The sequence below is a fragment of the Saccopteryx bilineata genome, chromosome 1, assembly GCF_036850765.1.
Source record: "Saccopteryx bilineata isolate mSacBil1 chromosome 1, mSacBil1_pri_phased_curated, whole genome shotgun sequence".
Classification (NCBI taxonomy): domain Eukaryota; kingdom Metazoa; phylum Chordata; class Mammalia; order Chiroptera; family Emballonuridae; genus Saccopteryx; species Saccopteryx bilineata.
In genome coordinates, this window is record NC_089490.1 from 399441419 (window position 1) to 399456419 (window position 15001).

The 15001-nt window shown below is 55.0% G+C and overlaps 1 protein-coding gene across 23 annotated transcripts in view; it reads right to left on the reverse strand.

Annotated features, from left to right (window-relative positions):
- Window positions 1-15001, reverse strand: part of NRXN2 (neurexin 2) — a 111120-nt gene that overhangs the window by 80986 nt on the left and 15133 nt on the right. For 14 of the 23 annotated variants that reach the window (XM_066251908.1, XM_066251913.1, XM_066251919.1 and 11 more), the window contains exons 3-5: window positions 8416-8433; window positions 3514-3543; window positions 1182-1253 (exon numbers count right to left, since the gene is read on the reverse strand). In XM_066251908.1, coding sequence (XP_066108005.1) covers window positions 1182-1253; window positions 3514-3543; window positions 8416-8433 — 120 coding nt within the window. The remainder of the gene's footprint in view (window positions 1-1181; window positions 1254-3513; window positions 3544-8415; window positions 8434-15001) is intronic. The other 9 variants (XM_066251929.1, XM_066251914.1, XM_066251915.1 and 6 more) reach the window with 4 other exon arrangements.

Below are 15001 nucleotides of genomic sequence, written 5' to 3' on the forward strand. Positions count from 1 at the left end.
AACGCCTCTGTACTGGGTGTGTGTGTGTGTGTGTGTGTGTGTGCGCGCGCGCACGCGCGCTGCCTCTCTCTCTAGATCAATGAATAAACTAACTCCTCTGGACAAAGTCTGCGCTTTTCATATACTTTGTATGTATCAGGCTTTATTGTTTTCATTTGTTAGATGCCAATGAGCCCCTTGAGAATAAGGACCATTCACCCATTTAAAATAAATTTGCTGAGCACACGCCTACTAAATGTGCCAGGGGCCATGTAAAGTACTGGGGGTCCGCAAATAAAACCCCCCCAGCGCTGTCGTCAGGGGGCTCCGGCCAGTGAGGGAGGCAAACAAGTCAAGTGACAGTGACGACACAGCAAAATGAGCCACATGACGGATGTGTAAATGACGGATGTGTAAACACGGGGACACCGCAGAGTGTCTGGGTTTGCCTGGGGAGTTCAGGGGCAACATGCAGTGCGAATGGCCTGGCTGCTTTTTCAGGAGTCAGCTGAAAGAGACGCCAAAGAGCCCGGGAGGAGGGCAGGGACAGCGGAAACACCCCGAAGGAACGCAGACAGGACTCGATAGTCCCAGGGCTCACCCCCATGGGCATTTCTAGAAGGGTTGCTAAGGGCCCTGTAAACTTCTGAGGAAAGGGAATCTCTTAAGACAGGCAGCCTCAGTGCTTAAAACCTCCAGCCCCGAGACAGGCTCGAGGGCCCCGCGCTGGTCTCGGGGGCTTTGGTAAGCGTCAGTTTCCTCCTCTGCAGACCCAGGGCAATGAGCCCTTTCACCAGGGTTGTGGAAGCTCATTTAAGTGGCACACGTGATACATATGTATTAACAATACCACATTCGCCATCCAGAATTTGACAATTAAATAAGGGGGGAGGGGTTTTTACCTTGCTGCCTGGTTTGTCATTTTACCCAGAGAAACATACTTCCTGGCAATGAGTCTGAACAACTGGCACAGAAAGCCATCTGTATTCTAGACAGAGGCCACCGGGACAAATGAGCTTTGGGAAAGAAATGGAGGTCTGTGGCCCTTCACACCAGGTCGGGCGAGTACCGGGGGTGCAGGCCCACCAGGCCCCGTGGGCTCAGAGACAGTATACCTTCATTGACTAACCTCCCCCATGGGAAGTGCAGTTTGCCTGAAGGGGGCGAGGGCTGAGCTCTCTGGGGACCGAGGGGTCACTGACCTTTTGTTGGCTGGTGCACATCACCGGCTCCTCCTCTCCCGGCCCCCCCCTCGGAGAACAGTAAGGACCCTACTGGAGAAGCAGAATTGGGGAGTCAGGCACAGGGGCTCCCCAGTCGGTCCCACCCCAGCCTTGAGCGATGGAGGGCCCTCTCTGGGGCAGAGGTCCTCTTGCATGGAGGTATGGGCTTGGGGCGAGGGGAGCTGTTCTGGGGACTCTAGGCAAAGAGTCTGTTGACAAATCAGGGATCCCAATGGCCCCAGAGACCCCATCAGACTCATGACCACCAACTTCGGCCCTTTCCCCAGGAGCGGAGAGACGGGCGGAGGGGCATAGGCCTCGCTGCTGGCTCAGGAGCCCCTTCTGCCCAGCAACATGCACACTGGCCGACCCTCAGGACCTGGGGGCCCCTGAGCTCCCCTTCCAGCTCCTGATTCCTTCTCCTGCCCACTCTGTGTCTTTGCTCACACCCTCTCTGCTGGGCCAGAGTTCATGCGCTTCAACCTGTTCAAAAGCCTGATACAGGCACCCTTCCTCCAAAACTCCCCAATCCACACACTACACCCCTCTTCCGATCTTTGCCCACCCTCGAGGCAAACCTGGTTCTCTGTCTACACCTGGTTCATTCCCTACAGGGAGTGCTCTTGATGGCATTTTTGTCTGTGTCACTGCCAGTTAGAGGGTGGGGCAACGCAGAGGCAGGGCCATGGTTTCCGTTGCATTTGGCCCCCAACTGTGCCTTCTGAGGGCTGTGCACGCCCAGGGAGGTCCTGACTGGCTGGAGCTCGTATCTGTGGGAAGCCCTTTCTCAGGGATTACTCCTCGCTCTGGACCGCCCGGACCGCCCACCCCAGGCCTCCTCTCCAAAGGCACCCACGAGTACTGTATGTATTACCATGCCTGGCTCCAGGTCAGCTGAAGCCCTCCACCCACACCTGCTGGTGAACTTTGTGCGCTCAGCACCCAGTTCCTAGGCACCCACACTGTTTGCCAGACCCCATGGGATGGCTTCAGGATGAGGGGTACTCAAGGATGGAGTTTAAAAGTCGCTACATGGGCCCTTACTCCCACCCCAACCCCAGATACCCAGAACTAAAGCTAGAAATAACACCTGAGCTATGGACCTTGGCGGGGTGGAAGGTCCTTTTGGTCTTCACCTATGACAAAGGTGAGCCACATCCAGGACTCCCAGAACCAGGCACTGACAGGCAAGAAGGATGCAAGCGAACCAGCCAGGTCCTGACTCCCCACTTGGGACTTGCTCTTCCCCCACACTTCTTGCCATAATTCCACATCCCTGCAAGAATCACAGGCCCTGCCGGCCCAGACCTAAACTCATCCCACACTCCAAAGCTGAGTCTCTCCTCACCGCCCAATCTTCATCCTGCAGGCCTCTACCGCCTACCAGTAAAGGTCCCACTTCATCCCGATGGAAGACGAGCCCCAACAGAGGACGGCCCTGAGCAGGGAGCAGTGCCTACAGGCCTAGGAGACCGAATGCAGGCGCTCAAGAGAGTCAATGACAGGGAGGCCGGGGGGGGGGGGGGGGGGTCATGGCTGACCGGGATCACCTCAGAGCTCCTGGGCTTTGTGTCTGGTTGCTGAACACCGGGGCTTTTTAAAATGGTAGGGACTTTGTCAAGGCTAAAAATAGATGAGCAGTCCCAACAGCACCACCAATTAGTCTGTGTAATCACTAGCAAGTCACTTCATCTCTCTGGGCCCAAACGTCCGCATCTGTTAGAGTCAAGAGGCGTTCAGAAGAGACTGGGGTGGCAGCATGCAGTGGGACAGCTGTGGAAGGGGGGACCCCACACCAGCATTTCCCGCTTCCTCCACTGTGGACCTAGGGGGCCCCCCACAGCGGCAGGGAGAGGGCAAGGAGGCTCCCTAAAACCCTCTTTCTCCAGCCCGTGCTTTTCTCTGTTTATTTGGAGTCCCCGGAGAAGAAAGAATGACCAGAATGAGTGGAAGGAAATAAAACATCACCATGAGAAAGAAAAAAAGCAAGATCTACTACCAGGAAAACGCAAAAAGGTGACTGAGACAACGGCAGGAGTTCAAACATCTCTTGATGTCAGAAACCAAGGTGAGATGAGGGTGGATGGAGTACGTCGGGAGGGGAGAAGGGAGAGCACAGACACAGACAAGCCCCCGACCCCCCGGCACCCCCCCAGATAAAGTGAAGACATGGAAGGAAGGGGTGGGAAGGGAAGGAAGGAGGTGGGCCGATGGAGGAAGGGAAAGGGAACAAGGAGAGGAACAGAAAATCCAGGCGCAGGTTGGGGGCAATCCAGTCCAATCCAAAGCAAACCAGAACTTCAAACCATACCTTCGCTGTTTAACGTCAGGTGAGCCGGACCTTGGAAAGGGGAAGGAGAGAAAGAAAGAAAGGAAAAACAAAACAAAACAAAAAAAGGAAGAAAAAAGAAAGAAGGGAAAGAAACAAAGAAAACACGAGTCATCAAAATCAGCCAGAGAGAGGGGAGAAAAAGCTTTTGCTGCCACAATTTAAAAACCCTTTTTAACTTGTGACAGACATCGGGGGGAGGGGGGAGCCCCCAGCCCAGGAGCTGAGGAAAGGGGCCCGATGCCAAAACAGAGGGGAGAGGGCATGAGAGGGGAAGAGAGAGAGAGAAGGAGGCGCCGGAGGGGGCAGAATCGGAGGAGGAATGGGGCAGGGAGTCACTGCAGGGGAGAGGAGATTTTGGTTTCTTTTTTTCATTCTTGCCGGAAAAAAAAAAAGGAAAAGGAGGAGAAGCATGAGGCTGGGAGAACTGCTTTTTCCTTTTTCTTTTTTTCTTTTTTTTTTTCTTCCGGGAGACGGAGAGAAAAAAAAACGGTCAACGAGAAAAAACGATTCAGATGGAGGAGAAAATAAAACACGACACAAAAATCAAAACCACCTGGAGAGAGAGAGAGTGTCCTGTTAGCATGGGATTGAGTGGGCAAGGGGGACCTCCCACCCCCGTGCCCCATCCCTGTCACCACTATGATCCTGGCAGAAAAGGGCGAGAGGGGCCGGAGGATGAGCCTGGGCCTAGAGGGACCCCCACCGAAGGGAGGAAGGGAGCTTCGGGAAGGCATCTCTCGGGCTCCAAGCCTCCCAGCCGCTCCTCCCACAGCCTCTGTATGGAGAGCAGGCACCCTGCCACCTGGGTTCTACAAGGAAGCCAGCGTTTGGGGGGGACCAAGTGGGAGCGGAAGCAGGTAAGAGAAAGCGGGGTCTAGGGAGACACTGGAGCAAGGATGGGGGGTGGGCCCTTCCACAAGGAAGGTGAGAGGCTGCGGCCAGTGCTCTCGGACAGCCAGGGTGAAGAGGACAGCCAAGCCCCACAGGAGGAGGCCCCAGGTTTCTGAGAGGTCCAACACCTCGCTCATCAACTGTTCCAGGGACCCCTTTCTCTGGCCAGGCCCTCTCTGAGATGACCCAAAGCTGAATTTTGAAAATGGAAAACAGAAGCCCTGTAATCCAACATTGTGAGCAAGACCGGCAGGAATTTTTTTCAGAGTTACCTTGGTTCCTTAAGAGAGCCTGGTCAGCCCTGACCCAGGGCACCCCTCAGCCTTAGGGGAAGAGACTCTGGCCCACTGGACCAGGACCCCGGTCCCCGAAGGCACTGATCGAGGAAAGCTCTCGGCAGAGAGGCCGGTGGCACCAGGTCCCGGAAGCTGAGATGACCGGCCAGCGGCACTAGCCCTCAGCCCTCCCGCGCAGTGTCCGGCCGGGAGGGGAGAAAGGAGCCGCCCTGCGCTAAGTGCCTCATGCCCTCGGAAGCCATCGGCTGCTGTGGCAACGGGATGTGGCTCCGGGGCTCAAAGGCAGGGCCAGGGCGGTGGCATGGAGGACGAAGGGCTCCAGGGGTCTCTGAGACGGAGCTGAGGGCCCGTGAGCCAGGGTTCAGGAGGAAAGCAGGGAGGAAGCCAGGGAGGCCTGGCTGAGGCCGGGCCCGGGTCCTGTGGAAGGTGTGGGCAGCTGGCCCGTGATGCCCCCTCTCTCTCAGGTGGCAGTGGTCTCTCCGCACCTCTGGGTCTGTGGCCAGCTGAGGGAGGGGAGCACAGCTGCTAAGGGCTGTCTTGGGACAGAACAGCTCTTGGGAAGACAAGGGTTTTACCCACAAAACAGTGGAGGGCCCAAACCTTTGGACTGAGTCTTGTATCTTGCTCTGAATGCTTCCTACCAACTCTTTTCCCAAGAATTATTGGCATATTCTTCCAAATCCCTAAATCCAGGACCCACCGTCAGAGCTCTAACCCCTCATCTAACTCTTTATGGCAAAAATAGACGTGCTCACAGGCTCCCACCCTTGGAAACCCAGGCCTGGGAGCTGGTGCCCTGGACCCGCTCTCTGTGCCCATGGACCCGCTCTCTGTGCCCATGGACCCGCTCTCTGCCCCATAGCCTGTCCTCCTGCCCCGGGGAGCAGCAGCTCCCCCTTTGCAGACCCTTCCGCTGCCCAGCTCCTAGCCAGCCTCATTAGCATGCGGCACTCTTCCTCTGTCACCACGGCAACCAGCTGCTCGGCTCCCTCAGGCGTGACAGCACCAGCCATCTTGGTGAATGGGAGGCCAGTTCTCTGCCCTGTCTCCCGCGGCTCAGCCCAGCCTGGTCCAAGGGTGCCCTCCCGGAAGCCTACCTCCCCCCAGGCCCTGAAATCCCCGCTCTCCTCTCGTTCCCAGCTTCCCCTCCGCACATCCCGCCCCATGTCTACCTGTGGCATCGGCCCCTCCTCCCACCACTGAAGAAGAGGCTGGCAGTGATGGATGGCATTACCAAGGGTCCTCGCCTAGGGTACTTTATCTGGCTGCTTCTGGGCCTTCTCTCTGCTACAAGAGGCTGGAGGGAAAGGAGGTGGGGCAGCAGGGACCCCCCTCTAAAGGAGATGCTCAGCAGGGGACCGGGGAGCAGGATGGCTGTGCTCCTGGGAGAAAGCTAGGCCTGAGACACAGCATCGGGGCAAGAAAAGAGGGTGAAGGCCCGGAGGACTCACATCGGAAGGGGAAACCGCGGAGTCCAGAGCAAGTGCCACAAAGGAGGCCCTGCCCACCCCCTGAAACCACAGCCTGCCAAACCACTGGTAGCCTCACTCCCTTCCTCTCCTTCCAAAATCCCAAGAGGACCAGCATCGAAAGAAGGGAGCTGGTTAGAGGGGACAAGATTGAAACACACAAGCAGACATGTCACAGAGAGACACACAGAAACATCACACCATACACTCACAGTTACATACCCTCAGACACACAGTCCTGTGCGGCCACTGACATGCAGGCACACACAGGGTCACATCCAAACCAGCAGATCATCATGCCACCCCCAAGAAAGGACTAGGCCACGTCACCGGTCTCTTTCCTCACTAGTCTCCGAAGCCCAGCTTCCTTCCTGCCCCTGCCTACCCTGCTTGCTTGAAAGAACTGCTCCCTCCTCTCCCTCAGCCCAGCTCCAGATACTTCTCTCCCCAGCAGACCCCTGCTTACTTTAGGGGCCTGGCTGTTTCCCTCCCCATTTCAGTCTCTGTCCCGCCCTCCACGAGTGTCCTTCCTCTTCCCACTGCTCCTTACCTGCCCCCTCCCCTTCCTCCTGAGTAGCTGCCCCCTCCCCTCCCCCCAAGCCTTTCTCCTCCCCCCTTTTCCCCCTCTCTTCCTCCCTTCATCTCTCCCTTTGTTCCGGAGGAGACATGACATCAAGAGCAAGTAAAAGTCACATCAGCACTAAATCTTATCTCCAGCCCTCAGAAGGCTGCGTCCACCCAGACACACGAGACTCGCGCTCACTCGTACAGAGGTAAACACTGACACCCAGAGAGGCAGACACAGACAGGACAGATGCAGACACCGATGCAGACACTCCTACAGAGGCACCGAGCTGTGGACCACACCGCAGAAGACACGCGAGGGAGGCACCGCCCCGCACAAACACTCAGACGCATACGCACAGCAGGTGTGTACAGCCATGCAACACAACAAAGCAGCAGAGCTGTATGCACGTGTGCACACAGACACACACACACACACACACACACACCCACGGTGCCTGCACACTAGGACCAGGGGACCTGAGGGCGTCCACAGAGAAGAGACATCAACCAGAGAGACCAGTCCAACTCTAGACAACACCAGGAAAAATGGATTCCAGCCCCGCACTCAGGCCAAGAGTCCCTCCCGTCTTTCCCAGGACTCCTGCTCTGCCCGGCTCCTCCCAGGGCAGGGCCCAGGCCCAGGCAGCTGCCAGCCCAGGGCTGTCTGTGTCCCACCCACTCCCACTTGCTTCTCCGGGAAAAGGGAGGAGAACGTGGGGCAGGTTTGGTAACTGGGCCCATCTCCTAACCACCTTGCTGCCTGCCTTCTCCGAGGCGGCCGCGTGAGCTCACCTGCAACCCAGCCTCCGAGTCTGGACCATCCAAGCCAGTCTTCCCTCCCCCTGACCCAGTCTACCCCAGAGGAAGAAGAGAAAGAGGGGAAACCAAAGCGAAGGGGAGGTTCAGAGAATGACAGGAAGCCAAAGAGAGCCAGGGGAGAAACCAGAGACAAAGACAGAGGTCCAGGGACAGAGCCCTAGAGAAAAACCAGAGAGAGAGAAAAGGCAAAAGAAAGAGAAGACAGGGAAAGAATGGAGAGAGAGACTCCACAGAGAGGATCTCCCCGGAGGATGCTCCCCACCCTTGCCCTTGGCCTGGGCTGAAGGTAGAAGGAGACTACTCCCACCTGCCAGCCCGTAGGACAGGGGACAGGGGCCTGCTGCAAGTGTCCGCCAGACCAGAGAAGCTGCCACCTTCCCACACTCCCTGACTCAGCCTCTGCCCACACTCTCCAGACCCCAGAGCCGAGTCTGTCTACCACACACGGCTCCCAGCCCCTCTCCGCGGGGCTTCTCTAAGCTTCCTCAACTGGGCTGGGCAGAACAGTGTCTCCTGACTCACTTCTGGGCACGTCAGACTCCCCTAGGCCATCCCTCTCCTCACAGTCCCTGTCTCCTCCCTAAGGAAGAAGAAATGCCAGTCGACAGGCTGGCGGTGAAGATGGGCGAGGAAGGGCTTGCCCTCTGCCTGGCAGTTCTCTCCGGCAAACCAGGGAAGAGGGAATAGGCCAGGGTGGGACCGAGGCTGCCAAGAGGATGCCAGACACCCTTCCCCCGGGCGTGGGCAGGGGAGGGAGCCCTTAGGTAGCCACAACACCCCCTCACTAGGACCCCACAGCCACTGATCCGCCACTCCAGTGACCAAAAGGCATCACTCACCTTCCATAGGGTGCTCCTCTGCAGGCCAGCGAGGTGCAGGAAGGGGTGAGGCAGAGAGAGAGAGAGAAAGGAGGGCTGTTAGCAAGGATACCTACGACAGGCTCCAAGGACAGTGATAGTGCAAGGTCCCCATGCCCACCCAGGTCCTGACACAAGTCACCCAAGCTGGAAGGCTCGGCTGGAGACGAGACAGAGACTGGGGTATTTCCCGAGTCAGTGCCTCCCACACAGGGTCACAGCCCATGAGGCCCCGAGCCTCAGACTGCATTTCAGGAAACTGAGGCCCAGGACAGGGAAGTTACCACTCAAGGTCACATGGAGAATGGGAGGCAGAGCCAAGAGCAGCGGTCAGGCATCCTGACATCCCCGGGCCCTCTCCTCACCGGCATGCCTATGTGTCTCTGAGACAGAGGGGGACTCCAGAGACACCCAATCTCAGCGACACACTGACACACATAGGCACTTACTGATCCAGAGACAGGTATGATCTCTCACACAGCTCACGTCCAAAGCCTCTGCAGCCAGGACCCACCTGCCCCCTACCCGCTACCCACCCAGGGGAGAAAAGTCATGGGTATGCAAATCAGAAAACACAGTTCTGCCTCAAAGTGCTGTGTGTCTCCCATCCCAGCCACTGAACCTCTCCGAGCCCCCAGTCCCTCTTCTGCAAAAGTGAGAGGGGTGGATCAGATCATTTCTGAGGCCCCTTCTGGCTCTGGCTTTGCGACCTATGATAAATGCCTTCTTCTTAACACCTGAGTGAGGCAAAGGGCTCCCAGGCTGGGCGGGCCACTTTAGGGGTGGCAGGGGGTCAATAGTCAGTGGGCCAAACTAGGTCCATCCCTCGGTCACAGCACAGCCTTCGGGCAATCCACCCTGGGCCTGGCCCTGCGGCTTGCCAAATGAGCCGAGAGAAGATGGAAAGAAGAGAGGACGGAGGCAATTTCTTCAACTAAGCTACAATTCCGGCAGCAGGCGGGGCTCTGGCCTGCTTTGTAAGAGGACCGAGTCACCCCCCAGTCACTGCTGGCATGCCCACCTCCTGGGAGCCTGTAGAGAAGCAACAGGCAGGAAGAGAAGCAGCACAGCCTGCGAACACACAGACCCCATGGGGAGATACACACACACACACACACACACACACGCCCCAGGATACGCACGCAAACATACAAACAGCTGTTCGGTACATATTTAGCCCTGCAAGCGCACACACTGTCTCCTCCTACCTCCAACCTCATTTTGTGTTATTTGCTCATTCGCTCTTAGGAGTTTATCTCTACTCCAGAAACACATACTGTCATTTATCATAACTTATACCACCCCCATAATACACACACAGGCTGAATGCAGAATCAATACCCGCAGTGATCTAATGCACAACATTAGATGCATACACCGCCACCCCACACGCCCTGCGAGGTGCACATTTCCCTTCCCCTCTGCCTAGCTGGCTCGCCCCATTTCCTAACCCTACACACACAGGCCTCTATAGAGAAGCCTTACACACTTCTATACCACATAGCTTCTTTCACCTGACAGCTGCATTCCCCCAAACCTGTGTATACGACTGTCTTAAATAAACCGAATCACAGTACATTGTGGGGCCTGGCTAATGGAAGGGGCCCTGGGGAAGACCCTTGGGCTCTCATAAAGAGCCCTACACCAGGCCCCTTCAGCCCCAGTGTGCAAAGGCCCTGGCCAGTCAGCACAACCATCCCTCCAGCACCGGCACAAACTAGGAGGCATGGTGACCTCTAGGTCATCCAACACGGTGGGTATTGCAAAAGGTACTGCCCTGCGCCACCGCCCTGGGTCATGCTATGCTCAGAAAAGCGAAACAACCAAGTTTGGTCTGCTGCCCATACAAGTCCTCCCTCTCCTAGCTTCTGAGAGGAGGCACCTCGGGACTTATTGGTTTCGCCTTCTCTGCGGCTCTCTGCTTGCTGCTGATTCACCTGTGTCCCTCCCTGCCACCCCGGGGCCCTCCAGGGTCAGTCCCCCACCCGCCACACTCCTCTCTCTTCTCTAGTCCTCCTCGGTGATAGATCACTTTTATGGCTTCAAAATCCCCCCCAAAACTGTATTTGCAGCCCCAGCCCACCCCCTGGATGCCAGCCCTGCATCCTCACCTGTCCGCTCAGCAGTGACTTGGGTGACTCTCTGCCACCCAAATTTCCACTAACACCATGCACGATATCCCAGACCATAAGAGAGTGCCCATTTCCCTCCATTCGGCAAAGGCACTGCCTTCAACCAACACTTCCTGAGCACCCACTAGGGGACCCACACTCTGCCGGGCTCCTGAGAGTCCACTAGTGTGCTGTGTGCAGTGTGCAGACCCTCAGCACATGCTGGGCACGGCAGCCTCACAGTAGCCTGCGTGAACTCAGTGGGATGACTCACCTCCTTTGGATAGAAAAGGATATTTGCCCAGGAGCATCAAAGCACCTCGGCCTTTGTCCCCTGCACTCCTGAGTCACCATAGCCCTCACCCTCACCCCTGCATTAGACTCCTGCTGATTGGTCTCCCTGCCCATCCCCAGCTTGGCTCTCTTGGCACAGGTACCAGATACACCTGACCAGATACTGCTGTGATCCACAGGCACACGACACACGCACGTGCGCACACACTCAGGAGTTTTCAGTGGCTCTGGCACAAACCCTCCTTCTGTCCTCTTGACCTATATATCCACCTGCCTTCGGAAAAGCCTGGCCTGAGTGTCTCCTGGGCTTCTCACCCTCCACGTGTCTGTGTGGGAGCTGGGCCTCGGAACCCCTTCCCCGCCCAGCCTGTTCCCTGCCTGCATTCCCTGACCACGTTGGGCACCCAGAAATCAGCCCTGTTCTGCTTTCATACCAATCACCAGGTCCATCAGTTCCACCTTCTAAAACCTTAAAAACTAAACTAAGCTCCTAGAAACTCTTTCCACCCCTCCATCACTATCAGCACAGCCCCCAGGCTAGAGCCTGACCAGATCCTCTCCTCAAAAATAAAGCCTCTTAAACACTCACCCCCTACAGCCAGTATTTTAAATTTTTTTTATTGATTGATTTTAGAGAGAGGTGAAAAAAGAGAGAGAGAAACATCAATTTTTATTCCACTTATTTATGCATGCATCAGTTGATCCCTGTATGGGCCCTAACCAGGATCCAACCCACAACCTTGCAGTCTTGGGACAATGCTCTAACCAACTGAGCTACCTGGCCAGAGCTTCTATAGCCAGTCTTCTCACCCTGCAACTAACTCATAGTCCAAGCACCGCCAAATGGTGCTTAAAACTTTTCATGGTTTCTCGTGCCTACAGGATCAATCTTCTCCAGAAAGTCCATTCAAGTTTGACCATGCCTCTCTCCCATCTTTTTTTCCGCAAACCATCCAGGCTCCCGCCACACAAGATTTCTTCCCATTTCCCTGACATGCCGTGTTTCTGCACACACTATTCCCTCAGCCTGACATGCCCTTCCCCATCCTCACTCTTCTCATCCTCGGCAAGCCTGAAGAAATCAACTCCTGCTTTAAGACCAGCTCCGGATAGCTTTGTCTGTGTTCTGAAGTGACCTCCCAGGCGGCACAGGCCATCGACCCCTCTTCTGTGCCAGCTCTCGGTATGTACATTGTGTTATTATTTCACTTATCGGATCAGTCTTGCGATTGTGTTTCCATCTCTGCTTCCTGACTGGACTGTGAGATATCCAAGGACAAGAACAATATCTCATTCATCTCTCTCTATCCAGCTGTTTGCACAGTTCCTGGCACAGGAAAAAGGATTACTGTGTTTGTTGAATGAATAATAAAAAGCACATAATGAGTCAAGTGTGCCTGACTCTTTCCATGCACTGTATCATTTCCTCACCACCATCCCCTGATAGATAGATATTTATCATTCTCTTGTAGAGATGGGGAAACCAAGGCTCAGAAAGTGAAAGAAACTTTTCCAAGATCATGCCGTTCATGAGGGACAGTCAAAATCTGAACCGAAATCTGTCTGGCTTTAAAACTTCCAATGAAAAGCACAAATATTTTGGTCTCCTCACCCACCCCTGAGACACTACTCACATCCCCTGCCTGGTCCACTAGACTCCTCATTTAAGCTGTTTTCCTGTCTTTTGCTTTTCACCTTCACAAATCTCTTTCAGGCATCATTCAAGATCCAGCCGAGTTCCACCTCGCCTACCCCTTGAAGCTTTCCCTGACTACCAGGAGTAATAATCATGCTAGCATGTATTGATCACTTAGAATAGTGCCTAGCACATTGTAAAGAATTTCCATACATTAACTCATTTAGCCCTTAAACAACATTGTAACCTCCATGTCACAGAGTGGGACATGGGAGAACAATGTGATTGAACACACGGCCCAAGTTCGCACAGCTAGCAAGTAGCAAAGCTGGGATTCAAACACGGGCAGCCCATGCTCTGAGCCATTCTGCCACAGGAGGCTTTCTTGGGAACATCTACATCATCTCTGAGGTCTTACAGCCATCGCTCCCTGTATCATTCTTTTGAGCACTTGGTCCCATTTTGCCCGGAGCCAGTTCCAACCACAGAAACTGTCAGGACCGCAGGTATCGGATGTTAGAGCTGACAGTGATTCCACAAACATGATCTCATTTACTCAATTTGCACACACATAGGTTGTGACTGCCCCACCAGAGGGCACAAGAATTGTCTTGCCTAACATAAATTTGTGATCCCAGCAGGTGCGTTATTGAGGACAGTGATGAAGACTAGAACAAAAGAAAAGAAAAGGTTCTGAGAAGGCAAAGCCCACATCATAACAGTTAGGCAGGAAAACTGTTATTTCTTCGTAGGAGAGCCTCTCAGACCCTACCCAGACTCCACTTACTGTTAGTGACACACAACCTAACAGGCTGGGGGATGCTGGTTTCCAAGTTCACACACAGAGAGTGATGGATATGAGTCGTTACCTGACAACTCCTCCTAAGGCAGAGGTGAGCAAACTAGAAAGAGCTAATATAAGAATTCAAAAGTCCAGCAGTCAAGCATCATTGCCGGCAGGGACAACTCTCAAAGGGGGAACAACGCAACATGGTACCCAAGGGGAATGACACCCTGAGTCATCCAGAAAAGGTGAAACCACATTCCAAATATGCTTACGGAGGCAGGGAGGTGTGCAACGTAGAGAAAGATTTCCATTGGAATGTTTTAAATGTTAGTGAGCTGTGTATTTTAACGGGGGGGGGGGGGGAGCCCTGCTTTCCAGAGTGAGTTCTTCCTCCAGGGCTCAGACTACCGAGAGTTTCCTGATGGATGTCCACTGCCCTCTGTCAGTGCTGGGACAGCTGACCAACAAACACAGGGACACCCTCATCCCATACCGGCGTACAGCAGCGGCTGTGGTCTGAGAGATTTGGGGTAGTTCCTGGCTTCTGATCAAACACTGTCCCCAAGCTACAGGTAACCCATGGGCACAGCTGACCGACCACTCTGTTGCGGAGGCAGCATGGACAGAGGTGGGGGCAACGGGTCCCGGAGTCAGCTCAGGGCTCAGATTCCGGCTCTTTCATCTCAGGTGCTTGTCGCAAGGACGAAATGAGATAGAACATGCAAGGCGCCTAGCAAACGCTCGCTAGCTGCCACGGTCCGTGCCTTCCGTCCTTGACTGTGGGGTCTGATTCTCTTCCTGCTCTGCTCCTTTGCTGCCCGCAGCTGCGCCTCTCCCTCCTCCTCCCAACTGGATGCTCCTCTGAAGTCTTTCTTTATTTCTTCTTTTTTTTTAGATTTTATTTATTGATTTTAGATAGAGGAGAGAGAGCGGAAGGCGATGCGGGGAGGAGCAGGAAGCATCAAGTAGTAGTTGCTTTTCAGATGTGCCTTGACCGGGCAAGCCTGGGGTTTCGAACCAGCAACCTCAGCGTTCCAGGTCGACACTCTACCCACTGCACAACTACAGGCCGGGCTGAAGTCTTTTTCCTTCTCCTTGGCCACCTCATCCGATTCCGGAGCTTGAAATACTAGCTCTCCAAGTGCGAGGCTCCCAGGTCTCCATCGGCAGCCCCACCTTCAGTTCAAAGCTGTGGGGCTTGCTGTCTGGACACTTCTGTCTCGCAATACCAAGTGATGTCACAACTCGACACACGCATGATCTGCGGCCAAACCTGCCCCCCTCCTGACTCCCCTTTTCCTTGCACCCACCCACCATCCTCTCAGCCACACGAACCTGAAATCTCATCCTCTCTGCCCCTTCCCGCCTCCAGCCCACAGCTCCAGGCTCAGCAATGTCTCTCGGCCACTGCGCCCACGCTGCCCAGACAGCGGCCACCACCCTGCCTTGCCGCTCCCAAGACAACCGAGGGGCGGGGCCTCGGTATCTCTTTCCTGAACCACCTCCCGACTCACTGACCTATGGCATAACTCTGCCCCCTTTCATCCGTTCTACACCTCATTCCCAGCTTCCAAAACATCTCTTTTTATTCATACACCTGCTCAAAAGCCTTTTGTGGCTCCATCTGCCAGTACTCTATAGACAGTCAGCATCCAATAAATGTTAGCTGAATGACTTAAGTCAAAACTCCAAGACTTGGTCTCAATCGGCTCCTTCTACTTTAGTTTCCACCATTTTCCC